This window comes from Saccopteryx leptura, chromosome 7, assembly GCF_036850995.1.
Source record: "Saccopteryx leptura isolate mSacLep1 chromosome 7, mSacLep1_pri_phased_curated, whole genome shotgun sequence".
Lineage (NCBI taxonomy): Eukaryota > Metazoa > Chordata > Mammalia > Chiroptera > Emballonuridae > Saccopteryx > Saccopteryx leptura.
Genome location: NC_089509.1, coordinates 46872929 through 46889751, shown reverse-complemented (window position 1 = coordinate 46889751; position 16823 = coordinate 46872929). Strand labels below are relative to the sequence as shown.

General features: G+C 46.6%; 2 protein-coding genes across 2 annotated transcripts in view; both read right to left on the bottom strand.

The window, feature by feature from the left end:
- Positions 1-2040: 2040 nt before the first annotated feature.
- On the bottom strand, positions 2041-10947 carry TBR1 (T-box brain transcription factor 1). The gene is made up of 6 exons (XM_066345492.1): positions 10256-10947; positions 9537-9691; positions 9070-9191; positions 8360-8518; positions 7331-7392; positions 2041-4297 (listed from the first exon to the last, which is right to left on the bottom strand). Exons 1-6 carry the CDS (start codon positions 10945-10947, stop codon positions 3451-3453), a joined length of 2037 nt encoding a protein of 678 aa, XP_066201589.1. The 3' UTR covers positions 2041-3450.
- Positions 10948-15628: 4681 nt separating this feature from the next.
- The window catches only part of PSMD14 (proteasome 26S subunit, non-ATPase 14), a 114255-nt gene continuing 113060 nt past the window's right edge, over positions 15629-16823 (bottom strand). Inside the window, exon 12 of the mRNA XM_066345907.1 lies at positions 15629-16044. Within this exon, the coding sequence (XP_066202004.1) occupies positions 15946-16044 (99 nt within the window). The 3' untranslated portion in view covers positions 15629-15945. The remainder of the gene's footprint in view (positions 16045-16823) is intronic.

Genomic DNA, 16823 nt, shown 5'->3' with positions numbered 1-16823 from the left:
AGAATTCCGTTGTTAGCCGGAAGGAGTCGTCCCTCCCCGACCTGACCCTGACCCCTGCCCTCACGCAGATAAAAAGGCCACTCGTCACCTAGCCCGGGACGCGTGCCCTGATTCCCACCGAAACCCACGCCCTGTGTCCCTGGAACAGCAGCAGCTTCTCCGACACACGGACAACGTCACATCACTAGATGCCCAAGACTTCTTGGAAGCAAAGACAAACGGTCACGCCTGAAAGGGGCAGGAAAGCACACCGACTCCGAGCGGACCTCCTGGCTGCAAACTGACCTCGCGCGCAGTCCACACGCAGGTGGTGGCAGAACCGCAAGGGAAACGGCCTAACTGTAGAAGTGCTTCCTAATAGCGTCTGTCCGTAGAAATCACTGTGTTCCTGAGAAAGCTAGCTAGGATTCCAAGGGCTTCGCTTGCGCGCCTGACACCGACTTCTTTGCCTGCGGCGCCTGTGGCCCGAGGGCGGCGGGCTCGCCCGGGCCGCGCTCCCGCACCCGCTCGCCCCGCGCGCCGCGGCCTTGGCCCCGGAGCCTCCCCACCGCCCGGGCGCCTCCTCGGCAGCCCTAGGCGGCGAGGTCGCAGGAGCGCGGCCCGGTGGGGGATCACAAGAACACACTGCTCGACCTCACTCACTACCCAGGCACCATGTTTTGTACTTTTCGCCCTCCTGTTTAGTTCTTAGGTGTGGGAAGGGAGGAAAAAACACAAAGAAAAATCAGTCATTGCTTTTCCAGATGGCAAACAAAACTCAGCGGAACGCCGTCTAGTGGCGAAATTGTCCAGGAAAGGCATATCGGTTTCGTTCCCCCCTCTAATTTTCATTTCATTTGGAACTTTGAAACCTCTTTGCTATTCTCAAGTTGCAAAGGTGAGAGGAGACAATCTCTAGATGATGGTAAATTTAGTCCCGTAACCTATGACTGGCACAGAATAAGCAAGAATGTTGAACCATTTTCCACCTCTTCCTGGATCTGCTTCCTCTGGAAACAAAGTACGAAAACCGCCTCTCCGCGAGGTAAAGACAGAGCTCGGCAGACTCCTTGCCTAAGACGCAGGGACCACCCACCACCACCACCACCACCACCACCATCAGCTGGAAAACCCACTTTTCTGCACGTGTTCCTCAGGGATGGGGATCTGGCCTGGGCAAGAGTGGCACAGGGATTCCACAATAGAAAGGGTGGAGTGTTGCCCTCAAATACTGTCCCAAATTAAGTTTTAAGATCAGTGATTTAAAAAATGAGCTTCCACAAGTTGGTCACCCCTTTCCAACCCCGCCCAACACGCCCAAACCCAAAACCATCCACTCAAGAAATGTAAGCCATTCTGTGTTTGCAGTTATAGGTTAGCAACTCTCCTCCAAGGCCTTGTATTTTAAGGCCAGAATTTGTGGATTCTGCCTGAAGCTGCAATCTACAGCCTACTTTGACATGCATTTAAATTACACCCTACTCTTGCTCAAAGTTCCATGCCTTATTTTGTGAAGTTTAAAGAAATTCTTAACTCCTTATTAAAGTCCCTCCTTTTTCTGCTCGAATTATTTCCAACTTCAGAGAGATCAGAGAGATATGATGAAGTGCATATATTTTCCTGGGGGGGGGGGGGAGAATGAATGCAACAAAGTGGAACAACTCATGGGAAACTACGTAACTGTAAATAAGAAGGAAAAAGGAATTACTGACAGTGCTATAAAACAAATTTAATGGGAAAATGGGAAGTGGTTCCCATTAAGCAAACTGCCCCATACTGGAGTAGGGACTGGTCATTCTCCCTTAACCCTTAAAGTAATTGCCTATATTAGGTAAATTATTCTCAAACTGTAAACTGCGTTCAAACACCATAGTGTTTTACCAGATTTATTTTACTTGTTATACACAGACGATACAAACGAGCAAAAAACAAAATGTTTCTCAATGGAGTGTGTACTTGTATAAATTATTCAGTTCACAGACAAAACGAAACAAATATAAAATCACAACATTAGATTTACAGGAAAGCCAAAATATACACACGTTTAGACCCTGAATTCCTATTAGGAAAAATCCCCCCATGGACTGGAATCTATAGTGAATATTGTGTATGATGCATATTTCACATTAATTTTAAAATACAAAAAAAGTATAGGTTTGCTACACAACATTAGAAATCCTACTAATCCATTTCCAGGGGGATAAATGCTCCTTATCAAATATAACAAGACTTGGGGGGATCAGTCTGACTTGCGATTAATGCTAATGTTTTCCCAAGGAAGTCAAATTTCAGCTGTTCCTAGGTGGCAGGGAAATCATTTTCAAAACTAAAATGCAGTAAAATATACAACTCACACAATTCATCTTCACTAGACTACACTATAGTTACCAACAATTCAATCATCTATATCATTAGTGAAATATTCATTACAAAGATTTACAGCATATAAAGGTGGAGGGGGGACTGAAAAGATATTCAGAAACAGTTTGTCAGCATATTTGGCACCTGCACAGACCAGTAATGAATTTGGCACTTTGGGGAAAAACAAATAAGGCAAAATAATATTGCTATGTTGAGCTATTCTATTTAGAAGGGGGGGGGGCATACAACTGCAGTTAACTTTGCTTTGCAGGCATCATGCCATGCCACTTAATCGACTTGCCTATGAACAGACACCTATCCTTAGCAGGTGTGTGGTCGGCTTCTCCTTAGCTATTTGTGTGCTTTAGGGCACAGAGCAATTATATCATGCAACGGATTGAGAAGTGAAAAACTCATCATATCTATCAAGTATTTCAGGTTTCCGGAGCCTCTTAGAATATTGTTAATTATCTAACAAGAAAAAAATTAAAAGGGGGAGGTTGATGGGGAAAAAGGCGAAGAAAGGAAAAGAAATGAATGAAAAGGTTAAGCATAAACTGGTTTTGTGCCTTGACAAATGAGAATAAAAACTAGCCGTTCGTTACAGTAAATTAACACTATATACAATCATTTCACAGGCTTTGTTCCACTAAAAGTATTAACATCCCTACCATCCATCCATCCATCCACTCGGGGATTAGAAAGGACGCGCTGGGTGGGTCCAGGTTCTAGAGTCAACATCCTATGGTTAATGGTGAGGCCGAGACTGACGGGTCGGAACCGCTGCTGCCTGACAGGACGCCCCAGGTCTCCTGAAGGGGAAGAGTGTCATTACAAGAAATAGAAGGAGCGGGCGAGAAAAAAACGACGGGGAGGAGGAGTTTGAGGAGTATAACTTCACAGAAGGAGAGAAAGTAGGAAAGCCAAATGGTTTACAACAAAATTGAAGGTCGGTGAGCTAACTGCAGAAACTGCTGTGCAAAAAAAAAAAAAAAAAAAAGTTAACATCACACTCGGAGACCTGTACTCATTCGCTGCCGACGGCGACCGAGGGTCAAAAGAAACGAGCCAGGCGGGTCAGGAGGAGGAGCCGGGGCGGGCGGGGCCGGCCTAGCTGTGCGAGTAGAAGCCGTAGTAGCCGCCCAGGTCCTTGGCGCAGTTCTTCTCGCAGTCCCGCTGGGCCAGCACCTCGCTCTTGAGCGGCGACGAGCTCTCGGACGCGGGCGTGTCGGCGGGCGAGATCCGCCGCCGCTTGGCTTGCTCGTAAATCCCCGAGTCGCTCGAGTCGATGGACTTGATGGAGGAGGGCGTCTCGATCCAGCTGGAGTCGGACAGGTCCTTGGGCTTGGCGTCCTCGGCGGCGCCGGGCGGCAGCGGCGAGCGCTCGGCCAGGCCCTCGGCGTCCTCGCCCAGGTAGGGGGCGGCGCCGGGCACGCGCGCCGCGCTGTTGGGCCAGCAGGGCAGCACGGCGCCCGCCTTGGCGCCGCAGTACTGCGGGGGGCTGCGCGCGCCCCAGCCCGACGCGTCGGCGTAGTAGCCGAGCGGGCGGCCCGCGCAGCCGGCCGCCTGCAGGGGCAGCGCCTTCACGCCCGCCGCCGCGTACGAGAGCAGCGTGGCCGCGTTGCCCGCGAAGTCCGTGGCCGTGTCGTAGGCCGAGGCGGCGAAGTCCAGCCGGTTGTTGGCCGGCGTGACGAACCAGCGCTGCGGCGACGGCGCGCCCGGGTCCTCGGCCTGCTGCGGCGACAGCAGCCCGTTGGTGTGCGGCACGCTGCGGTCCGTGCCGGGCCCGGGGCCCGCGCCCGCGCCCGGGTGGAAGCGGGCCTTGGCGTAGTTGCTGACGAACTGGTCCTGAAGGAAGGAGCCGGCCATCGCGTAGCGCGCTCCGGGGACGATCTGCGAGCGCGGGGAGTCGTTGGGCGAGGGGGTCAGGCGGTCCATGTCGCAGCCGGTGTAGATCCTGCGAGGGAAGGACAGAGAGAGAACCGACGGGTGGCGCAGAGGTCCCTTCGGGGGACAGGAGGACAGGCCACCGCTTTTCGCCCACCCCACACTCCATCAGTAACTTGCCATCCCGGATGGAGACAGACACAAAAGTCGCAGATCTGCATCCTTCCCAAAATAAGTCGTGACATTAAAAAGGGACCAGTTTGTCTATTCAGGGACCTATTTTGGTGCTTATTCAAGAGGTAGGCTTCCCTTATCCCCTGCTGTCTCACTTGCCGAGTGTCCAGGTGACAGAGAGAGGAGCACAGCAGCGAATTTCCATCCCACATCTCTAATATGTGTACGTATTATAGCAGATTGACCCAGAGACTAAAGTGGTATTTGTCTGGTGGGCCTTTCCTCTGCCGTGAGAGTTTCTGAGCCAGATTTCTAAACAACTAGATAAGGTACCCACTCCTCCACCCTTTTATGACAGCTTTTCCCCATTTGACATACATGCGGGCCGTCCAGGGGTAACCATTAAAAACTGGCCTTCACCAGCCTTCTAAACCCGGAAGATGGCTGCTGGACGCCCCCACATCCTGAATGTCTTGTTTCCAGGTGTGACCCTTTAACCCCCACCTCTACCAATACAAACAAGAATGACTACTTGGAAACAAAGTCCATAGTCAATAAAAGTCTCAACTCTTTTACAAAGAAAAAGTATCCTTTACTCTGACCATCCCTGTCCAGTCTTTGATTCCCTTATTGGTAAAAAATTAAATTTAATTAAATTTTAAAATAAACCTTTGGGACAAACTCTTACAGCACCGGTATCAACCTCTTCCAGGCAATGTCTCAATAATAGCTGCTACCCCTTCCACACCTTAACCAGGCACAGTTGTCTAGGACTATACTGAGAGGGACTTTTCTAACCATTACAATAATCCTTGGAGTTAGATACCATTATTATCCCCACTTGACAGATAAAGAAATTGAGGCAAAAGGAAATTAAATGACTTGCTCTATCAGTAATTGCCCAGGCAGTAATTGTGTTACTGGAAATTACCTTAGACAAAATAATAAAAAATTAACTCTAGGCCCTGAGCCTAGAAAATCCCATTAGAATTGGGAGGAAAACAGATTGGATCAAGACTAGTAGAAGTGTTTTCTCATACACATATAAACATGCCTCTCTTTGTATTGAGATCACAGATAAATGTTTTAATCTTTAATCAACAGACTGTTTTGAAAGAGAGCTTCATTCTTGTCAGATTTTAAGCCTTTGGGAAGAGATTCGCTGATGACTCTAGTCCCTCCTGAACTCCTATGGCTCACCTTGTTTCTCCAGAAGTAAGCCCTACCCAAATAACCAACATAACAGTGGAAAAGGCAAACATTCTACTCTTCCCTAACCCCTCAAAAGCTAAAATATCAATTCATACAGGTAAAGAAGTTTTTATGAAAAATATTTAGTGATTTAAGAATCAAAGGGACATGGTTTTTCCAACAGAAGTCAGCCAGAGGAGGGCCAGGTAAGGGTTACACTGTGGCTGCTCAGGTCCCTTTTCCTTACTGCACAAAATTTCCCTCCTGAAATTTAATTCCAGTTTTAAATAAGAGAAATAGAGGGAGGCAGAAAGGGAACATAACCTGCAAGATGCAAACATCTTCTCTGTTTACCACCACAATACTAAAAAAAAAAAAAAAAAGTTACAGCTTAGATGCCCATCCAGGTCCCAACCCACTTGGGATTACTGAATTGATTTGTGTAAAATAAAATGCTTTGGAACAGATGTTCAAACAGAATTCAAAGCTCAAAATCTACAGGACACCTTAGAACAGAGACTAGTATCACTGGACTCCTGGGCCACACACACTTTCTACTGTGCTGGGTCTACTTTTTTAGATTGTGATGAATAGAGTAGTCAAGTTTTATTCTGGGGAATCATTGGTGAGGCTTGCTTCCTTGGAATTACTTTTGATGGATGTACAAGATGCTTATAGGAAGTAATATCAATGACTCTTGTTTCAATTTGTCATAAAAATATCAGGAGGGAAGATTCATATCTACTTAGAGGTGGAATAGAAGTGGCCACTTGCCTTTTACTCTATAAATTTAATCTATTTCTAGTCAAAGACATCTTTAACTTTGTAGCTCTATCCCAAGCATGTAATGGAACTGTGAAATTAAAATTTATGTACCCTTCCCTTCTGTGTTCAGAAATAAGTGTGGGGATCCCCATAATTTGGAGTTAGATTCTGCTATATAACCCTACCTGATCTCTTAGGCACTCTACCAGGACTCTCGAACAAGAATGCTCAAACAAGCACAGAAAGCACTGTTTACACCTCCTGTTTCCCCCAGAGGACAGCATGTTCACAGGAAAGAAACAGGGATAGGTAAGGGAGGCTTGGAGAAAAGGGAGCCAACACTTTTAATTAAAACACACATTAGAGGAAATATTTTCTCTCTTAAAGCTTAGAAAGAATACACAGCAACAGCACTCAGGTCTTTCCCGAAGCCTGAAATGACTGTTCCAGTGACTCTGCTCATAAATTTGCCTGTGGTGGGTGCACATTTTATTCAGTCCATAGTAAACTTGCACGGGAAAAGCTATTACACAAAACTTGGAAATGGGTAAATAAAAATCACATATGCCAAGGAGACTCTTAACAACTGCCAGAGCCACATGCACTTTCAGGCAGAATCGGCTGGTTTCAGACACAGACAATCTGAGCTGAGCATCTGCAGCGCCACATACAACTCCCGCACCCGGGAACCAGGGCAGCTCCCCCTGCCAGCCAGCCAGCCAGCCTCAGAGGCCCGCCAACAACTTGGTAATTCAGAAGACAGCTAAAAGTAGAAGGAGGAAACCTTTGACCAAAACTACGGAAGTGCAAAGCCAGAAGGTCACTAGAGAGAAAGGGAGCAGACAAAAGGGAGAGGGAAAACAACCTCGTCTTCACACATTTTAGCATCCAAAAGCCTTGTATAGAACAATCCACCTTTGACCTAAAGTCCAATTCCACAACCCTTTGAGAAGGAAGGTGCACAGTTACTTACGTGTCATAATTATCTCGAAATCCTTTTGCAAAGGGGTTGTGATCTATTTTCAGTTGTGTAATCTGGGAAAGAGAAAAAGATTAATATAATCTCACCTTCCATACAGGAGGATTGGGTGTTTCAGGATATATCATCTTCCTCTTTTTATAGGGGCTTAAGGCCTACAATTCCATCAAATAGCAGGGTTTCCCTAACTGGACAAATTGAGGGAATGGATGAAAAGGGATAAAAAAGAGAAAGTTATTATGAAACTTATGAGGAACATCTTTAAATTAATGCCTTGCTTTCAGTTCTCCTATGTTCTAAATTGGATCAAATGCACATTTTTAAAATGCTAATTCCACACAATACACATACTCAAACAAAAGTCTCTAGGGGGTACTTGAATCAATCACTAAAACTGCCTATTTTAAATGTTTAACCGTATTTTTAAAAAGTGGTCCCTTGTGAGTCACGACCTGAAGCCCATACAAGTTGCACCTCAAAATCAGTTTTAGTTTTGCAAATGCCGAAAGGTTCAAGAGCTAGAAAACTCATTCCATTGCCCACAGTAATTTAACTTATTGTAGTTGCTACATGTATGAATGTGGGGCTTTTTGATCACCTCAAAAGTGATGTTTGCTTTTCAGCATCAGTTCTGAGACTTTGAACAAATATATTTTAGATAATGCCACAGATCGCCAACAATAAAATGCAAGGGGAAATATGCTTGTTTTCTAAAGTGAAGAAGGCTTTTAAAAAAGAAATGCTGATTTAAATCTGTTCTAGTTTGAGAACTAAATGAAAAAATTCGAAACAGGAAGGGGCCTAAAAACACTGAGCACCTCAAAGGTGTCCCGGGTGACCCGTAACGGAGACGAATAGGAAGCGTCTTTTCCCACCAGCTAGGTATTTAGGGAAGGAGTGCAGCAGGCCCCTAGCCCTTCGTCTAAAGGCTCCGCAGAGCCAGCTGTTGCAGATGTTAGCGCCCGAGCCCGAACCGGCAGGGGATGCCCGCCGCGCACCCAGCCCCCAGCCGGGCGTCCTTACATCGGTGTTCTGGTAGGCGGTGACGGCGATGAACTGCGTTTCGGGGAAAGTGAATGTCTGCACGCGGCCGGGCTGGCTGGTGTCCTCCGTGCCGTCCTCGTTCACTTCCACCACGTGCAGGCGGGGCTGGTACTTGTGCAAAGACTGTAAAACCACCATCTGTCCCGCAGAGAGAAAGAGAAGCGCCGGGGACGCCTTAACGCGGGCGGTGCGCGCGGGGCTGCGCGCTGCGGGCGCGCCGAGGCCGGCAGGAGCCCGCCCTCGGCTGAACGACCGCCGGGCTCGCCTGGCTGGTGATCCGCTAGCGGGGCGGACCAGCTCGCGCTCCTCCGGGAGAGAGGATCGTCGGAGCACTGCAGGAGAACCAGCCCCGATCCCCCGATTCTCAGGGCCCTTGTCCTCCGTTAGCGAGGAACAAAGATTTTCCCAACCTGCAGATTCTGTGGCTTTCCTTCTCGAAATAAACCACGTATTTTTACTTGGTTAGGTCGTGAACTCAGAAATTGGGGAGGAGGAGAGAAGAACAACTTCATAAATCATTCAATATAATTTTGGAGAGTGGAAATAGAATTTTAAAATCTTTTTAATGAAGCAAAGAAACGTGTATTCAGTTTCTCACGCTGATTTAAACTAATGAACTAAATGTTGGTGGGGGGCATGGGACTGCGCGTGAGAGAGGGAGAGAGAGAAACAGCTCTGGAGCCACTGACCTGCCCGTTGTTGTTTGAAGCTCCTTTGTTGTTTGTAAGTTTTAATTTTCCAAAAGAGATTTCTTGGCGCATCCAGTGAGCCCCCGTGTTGGGGGAATCCGGATGCATATAGACCCGATTTCCTAGAAGAAGAAATACGTTGTTTACATAGCCCCCGGCACTGCCCGGTCCCATCTCCTCACTACGTGGGAACACATACGCACACACCTTATTCCGCCGTGAGGCCCATTAACTGGGACTTTTTAGGTCGTGCTTTCTTCCTATTAACTGGGGGTGATTAAAATAGCTTTTGCATAATCCTCCCCCTTCGCACCGCTCAGTCTCTCCGTCCCCTTATCTCCCTCGTTTCCTTTTAGAAGTCATAGGCTGATCGTTTTAAAAGTCGTTCGAGCCAGTCCACAAAGGCTTTAATTAATCATTCTCACCTAAATAAGTGTCAGGAAAACGTGTTAATTGGAAGGACTTGCCTTGCACATTGGTGTCCGCTTTGCCGCAAGGAACCCATTTGCCTCCTTGAAACCTCCAGTGATTGGGATCCGCCAAAATCACATCCACAAAAATATTGTAATGAGCCGTGGGATCGAGACCAGAAATGTTAAAACTTAAAAAAGGAAACATGCGCCTATTTAAATTAAGGGGGAGGGAGAAAACAAGGGAGAAAAACATAAATGTTAAAGATTAAATGCAAGAAGTGCGGCGCCAGATAGCAAAGCAAAACTTGTTCTCGAAGCGTTGGTAGGAATGTTTGCTGGGTTGGAAAAGGGGTGGTGGGGGGAAAGGAGAGCGGCCGAGGTCGGGGTCGGCGCTGCGCTGGAGAGGGGGTTCGGCAGGTACCGCTCCCTGTCCAGGCGGAGGGCAAGGTGGCGACCCGCGCTCCCACCTCTCGCGCGTCCGGCGTCCCCTCCAGCGCGCAGCCGCCGGCCGGGGCTCTCCCTCGCTCCCCCTGCTCCGGCCACTGGCTGCCTTTCCGACCCCCTTTCCAGAGAGGGATCATCCCCACCCCCCACTCCCAACATGACCGCGGTGGTTCTACCTTCCTCGTCCCCCCTTTTCAAAACCAGCCAACTCTAGGGAGCCCCAGAGCCCCTTCCACTCCGCTCCCGACCCCACGCCGTCGCGGGCGCTGCGGTCAGAACTTGCCCCGGGGCTGCGCCTGGGGCAGCGGCAGCCGGGAATGGAGCATTACCTTCCCTGCTTGGTGATGATCATCTCCGTTTGGTGACGGTGAAATTTCAGCCAAAGGGGCCTGTTGCACAGGTACACCTGCGCTTTGCCGGGCACGAGCCCGGGCTGTGTGGAGGAGAACTGGTAGAACGGAGCTCCTTGGTAGGAGTGGCCGTACTGCTGTGGGTAGGGGTAGCCGGCCGCGGGGTAGCCCTGCGGTGAGGAGTTGGACAGGAGGCTGTTGTAGGCTCCGTTGGTGATGACTGGGTGGTGGGCCATGTAGCGGCTGGGGCTGCCGATGGAGAAGGCGGGGTGCGCGGGTCCGTGCTGGCCGGGGTACGGAAACATGGCACTGGGAGCAGTGGCCGCAGACTGTGGCTGGCTAGACTGAGAGAGGAGGTAGCGATCTGCAGCAGAGCCATCGAAACTGTGACGAAGCTCAGAGACCCCCTCCAAGACAGGAGAGAGTTTACTTCTCTGGACGTCCCCTGGTGAGTCCTTGGAGTCAGGAAAATTGTCTGTATCTGACTGATTCGTCATCCCCCTGGTAATTTTTTTCAAAGGTGAACTTCTCTCCAGGTTGTCAGTCGTCGAGATAATGGGATGTTCGTGCAAGACAAGCTCAGATCCGCCTGAATGTGGGTAGCTGCTGCTCACATTAAGAAATTTCTTGGAGAGCATGATAGAAGGAGAAAGGCAATGCTCCAGCTGCATAGCTCTAGAACCTGAACGCTCGCCCTCCTGTCCCTGGTTTTTAAAGTCCTATTTATCATAAACTAGAAATCCACAGACCCCCTCACTAGACAGAAAGCACTTCATCCAGCAAATGCTTCTCAAAGGTTTGATTTACTTTTTTTTTTCCCTGGGAGAAGAGATTGGCCAATTGACACTATGCAGCAATCAGAAAAGGCTCGCTCACTTTTGATCTTGCTGCTTGTGCAGCCGATGAAACGGCTGCTGCCATTGGTTAACTGCTGACAGTAATTTAATTAGATAGACATTAATTAGGATAATCACCTGGCTCCTGGTCGCGACAATCATGGCAAATTGAAGGGGATGATTTTATTGTTGGCTTGGGGTGTGTGTGGAATGTGTGTTAGTTTTACGTGAGCACTGTTGTGTCACCTTTAAGCTTTGTGACCACTGCTTTAGGAAGATTCAAAGATGTGCAATTTACTAAACATTTTTCTACACCCCCCCCCCCCTTTCGAGCCGAGGGGCGGAGGAGGGAATTCGACGATGCTAGGAGACTTCGGATCTGAATGAGCCAAATATTCAGTTGAATGTAACGATTTCAAGTGCAAAGTATACAAAGCACGAGCCGGTGGCCTCTTCTCGCCCTGTAAAAGTTCCAGAGTCTGTCTTTTCCAGTTAATACAGAAGCACACAACACCTGAGCCAGTTCTTTGTGAGCAGGTCCTGCGTGTCTTTAGCGACCCCCACCCCAACATACACCTAGTAAATACATAAATAAATAGATCATTGCTGCTGAGAGCCACAGCGATGAAGGTGGGTGGGAAGAGGGAGAAGTGGGGGCTAGAGGCAACGACTCACTCAACCATCCACCCACCTCGGGAAGGTTCGGTTACTTGGGTGAGCACAGAAACAGTAACAATCTATGATCTTCTTTTTAGGTTTTGAAATAATCATAAGCTGTCGGGCTAAAGTGCCTCAATGTATTTGCAGTGATGTTTACGAGGTCTAAACTAAATATTTTATCAGCGAGCTTGGTTGCATACTATCTGAAGAGCATCTAACTGGGGACAGGCGCCCTGCATCCCCTCGAGTCCTACTGCACTTCCTTCTCTCTGAGGTACTAGCTTGGCGACAGGTTCAAAAGCCTGGCTAGAAAAAGAGGGCCGAGTCCTCGTGCAAATAGGTTCGCTAGAAGCGCTGATCTGAGGAAACAGAGTGGAAGTGGTGTCAACGCAGTGATCGTTACTGAAGACTCGTGTGTGTGTGTGTGTGTGTGTGTGTGTGTGTACGCGCGTGCGCGCGCGCTCGCGCTCGCGTAATGTTTATATAATCTGGAGAGAGGGAATGAATCCATGCCAATTTTAAAATGCGGATGAATCTGAAGAGAAATAGAGAAAAGAAGCAATTTAAAAGGATGTTGGCACAAATAACTCGAACAAGGCCCAAGGCGACCCTAGGTGTAGGAATAAATCTAGTACTTGCTCTGCAGACGAGCCAGCCCTCCTGGACCGGAGGCAAGAGCAGCAGAGGCTCTAGCAGCCCACAGTGTCTGCCCTCGGTGCCGCGCCCGCGGGCCTGTCCGCCTGCGGCTTCCCCCGGCCGCGGGGCCGCGCGGGGATGTGGCGGGGTACCGCGCCAGAGCTCACTCGGCCCGCGAGCTAACGGACAGGCGGGCGGCTCCGTGCGGGGCAGTCCTGCGGCCGGCGACGGGCGAGGCCATCCCCTGCGTCCGTCGCTCGGACCCAGACTAGCCGCCGGGCTCTAGGTCATTGTCTAACGTCCCAAGCGGCCCGAGAGAAGGCTCCCCAAGACCTTGGCGATCCGGAGAGGGAGCCGCCGCCTGGGAGACTGAGGGAGCGCGGCCGAGCGGCACCTTGGCACACACCCCGAGGCGCACACTCTTCCCGGGCGGGAGGCACGGCCTGGCACTCGTCCCGGTGGGGCCTGTGCCTTCGAAAGAGAGTGTCTGCCCTCCCAGGGACCCAGCAGCTCCCTGAGGGAGCGCCGCGCTGGGGACAGTGGGTGGGTCCTGGGCACGCAGAGAGGGGTTAATCACACTCGACCAACCCCAGACGGGCGCTTTTTTAGATCGGGGCCGGGATGGGCCCGGCAGTCTGCGCGGGGCTCACACTGCGCCCCGCGGCGGGCTGGCCGCTTTGGCTGCAGAGGGCACCAGCTGCGGTCTCCAGCAGGGCGCCGCGAACAAGGCCCGGCACGGGCGGCCTGGGCTAGACAGGTTGATGGCCAGATGTCCCAAACTCAAGCCGAGAAGGTTTTCGGAGAAAAAATACAGCCAGACACATTTTTCCATTCGGAAGTAAAAATTCAGTCCCTTGCCTGGGAACTTCATAAACAAGCAGGGACTTTGCTGCTGAGGCGTGGGGACGCAGGGCTGGCAACTGTGGCTATGAACTTTGACACTTTTTTTCCTGCCCTTTAGCTTCCACTGCCATTCTCAAGAGACTTTCGCTCTGTTTTGGCTACTCGTTTTCTCGCTTTTTCGAGAATTAAATTGTCTCTAAGTTTCTCTCTCCATTGCTTTCAGTTATCCCCTCCTTCCTCGTGGGACAGAGCCTTTAATGTGTAGCAAAAAAGGTGACTCCCCCTGGGCTCTTTTTTAGGCTTTGTCACTTTTAGCACCCTGAATTGACTGTTTTTTGGGTTTTTTTTTAAATGAAGTTTGCTAAAATGAAAATTTAGAGTATAGGAAGTGTCAGAGTGCATCTCCCTCAGTTTTTAAGGAATTGGATTAGGAAATAAATGTGCACTCACTTTAAATCATCAGTATAAATTCAATGATTCTTCACATATAGGCTTGTATTTATATACTCAAGAAGGAAAACTAAGGCTTTCCCCAGGATCAGAACAACCGCTCTTGAGCCATACTGATGCAGAGCAGGGCTTCTCAAACTTTAAAGTGCGTATGAACCATGCCAGGCTTATTGACTGATTCAGGTCTGGAGTGGGCCTGAATTCTGTATATCATAAACTCCCAGAAGACCCAGGTGTTCCTGTTCCACACAGATCACACTGAATAGAGAGGCTGGAACTTTCAATGCCCCCCATACTAGTCTAAGTAAGAGTAAACCAGAGACATCTTTGCAATAGAAGACTTTTGGTTCTAGTGCTGCTTAATATTGTTTAGTACTTGGGTAAAAATGCTCATTAAGTATGCACACACCTGAAGTGACTCATCAAACCTGTGAGTCAGTAAGTCATTGCAATGCCTAACTGGGCCTGGGCCATCAAGCTGCTGCTAAAATAGCAGTATATTCTGAGATCAGGTTGTAGTCATGATCTTCTTTGGGAATCCTAATTCTGACAGATTCCAAATCTACAAAGAAAAGGTAGGCTTTTGGGAGGAGGAGGGATTCTGATGTGGTTTTGAAGTTGGGATTGTTTCCAACATGAACCAAGGGACAGGAAGTGGTATGGGGCTGTGGGGAGTCCATGAGGATGAGGTGATCACATAAGAGGAAACAAAGGCAAGAATTGTGTTAACCTTCTCAGTCACTCTACTCACTCAAGAGGTAGTTTCAGGGGGCTCAAGTGAAAAATAAATAAATAAAAAGTATTTCCAAACAGAATGTCAAGAATAGCCCTTGCATTGAGGCCTTCTTCTGAGGGCAATTTGTACAAAAACATCTGCCAAGCTCTAATGAACAATATTTATGAAATAGGTCATAGAACCTTATTGGTATCCAAAAAATAGCCCACACGTTTAAATTAGGTAAAAGAAAAACTAATGTCCACTTCTATACAATCACTATATTTTATTTACATTAGAAACCACAGGAAAGTAATGATCAGAATATCTCTTATTGCACCAAAAGAGACTGTGAAACATAGTGGAAGTTTAAGACATTCCCACTTTTACTTTCTGGTAACTTCTCATTAGGCAACCAATGAGAGCCTAGACTTGTTCAAATATGACAGGATTCAGACTACCACTTTATTCGTATCACCTCTAGTAAAGGCTAAATCTAAATTCTAAGACCCATGTAAAACCTTCTGTAAATGATGCCTTACAAATTTTTTTCCATGTTTTCACAAAGGATACATACAGATAAAAATGAAATCTGTCTCCATGTTGTCAGTACCCCTGGTATATCCAGTATGGTGCTGTACCATGAATGACTATTAACAGAAGCTGAACTCATTTATCAGGTTAGAAGCAGGTTGTTTTGGGATGAAGTTATCTACAAAACTATTGTTATTCAAAATGTATCTTTATCAGAAAACTGAGTATTTCTAAGCTGAGAAAGATGAGAGAAAACAGTAACAAAATTATTGCTTATGTGCTCATTATGTTAAACTCACATGATGCCTACTTTTCTCATTTTGCTTTGAATACATTATACAGTATACCTTCCATGGCTGTCTCAGCTAAAAGCCTAGTGCAGTTTGCAGCAGGCAATTCCCACACAATCTCAACACTATTGGTGGATTGTACTGCAACTTGTGACAAATACTTTTAATGAAATATGTCAACATTTTTTCTGTGTTGCCCACTAATGAGGTAGCCACTTATTAATGGCAATCATTTCACATTTGTGAAATTTTGTTATCACATTGATGTTTTATGTGTTATAAAAATCTTAAAATGCAAAGGGAAACATATCTTAGTGTGAGATTTTTAAAGCTCTGTCAAATGTCATTCTGTCAATTCTACCCAGTGCCAAAAAGATCTCAGGAGACATAGATTGTAAATGTATTTTATTTTGTAAGCAACAATCAAAATATATTTGTATTACTGATTTCTTCAAATATTAAATGGGATCTTAACAAAATTTGTCCACTTTGATGTATTCTTATACAACTTTGGAATCTGCAAAGACCCTGACTAAAGAAACAGAAGTAATTGCACAACTGAGACTGAAGGTGTTACAGTGCTGCAGATGATGCCAGATGTCTTACATTTAACCAAATACACCTTCAGAGGTCCCTTGATTTGTAGCATTAGGAACAACAGAGTAATATACACGGAAATTATCACTAAAAGCATTCTGCATTGCTTTATTTAAATACGACAGTATCCAACATTGCTGCTAAACACTGGACAATATTTGAAGTCATAAGTACATCCACATGTTCCTCCAAATGACGTTTGGGATCCTAAAGGAAAAGAAGCAAAGAGAAAGAAAAAAGAACCATATTACTGGTACACAAATTACTTAGATCAGTAGCTGATAAAAGTAGTCAAGAAAGCCAAATCTAAAGGTATGTATATTTTACAATTTAAGTGTCCTAATATATTGTTACATTTCTAGAATTTCTAAATCTGTTAAAAATCTGATACAATAGAAAACATAATAAAAGACAAATTTACACACTCAATGCTGAAACTCTGTACCAAAAATTATGAAGAATAACAAAATTCTATACAGTCTGCAATCATCATTTATATGTACGTATTAAGCCCGATATATGTGTATATTTTCTGCCATTCACATATACTGAATGTATGAGGGGTACATTACTAAAACCAATCATACTAATAGGTAAGAGGTCAATGTAAATTCTCATCACTTCCTTTAAAATTTTAATATAAATTTAATTCCAGTATAATTTTAATATTTCTGGAATAGTGCATTAAATGTTTCAGGAAATATTCTTGAGTCAAGTCACTGTTATTTTAAATACAATTTGGATCAATTCTAAAATGTTAAGAATAAATCTTCTATGCAACTATCTTGAAAAAAAATGTATCAAAGAAAAAGGTACAATCCTTTAAGTTAAACCTGATCAAATCTAATTTGAAATGTCTGAGTTTAGAAAGAAATTTAAAAGGCTTAAAATGCTTTGTAGTAAAGGAAGTTAAATTAAAATCTTAATTTACATTTATGTTTAATGCTGAGCTGAATCAAGTATTTCAGCTAAATTTGAAAGCTTTA

Excerpts from the sequence above, each read along its gene's own strand:
- TBR1 (XM_066345492.1), bottom strand. The coding sequence starts at position 10,947 with ATGCAGCTGGAGCATTGCCTTTCTCCTTCTATCATGCTCTCCAAGAAA. Across the intron at positions 9,192-9,536 it reads AGCGGACACCAATGTGCAAG|GAAATCGGGTCTATATGCAT; the intron begins GCAAGTCCTTCC and ends TTCTTCTTCTAG. Across the intron at positions 8,519-9,069 it reads CTTCAAACAACAACGGGCAG|ATGGTGGTTTTACAGTCTTT; the intron begins GTCAGTGGCTCC and ends TCTGCGGGACAG.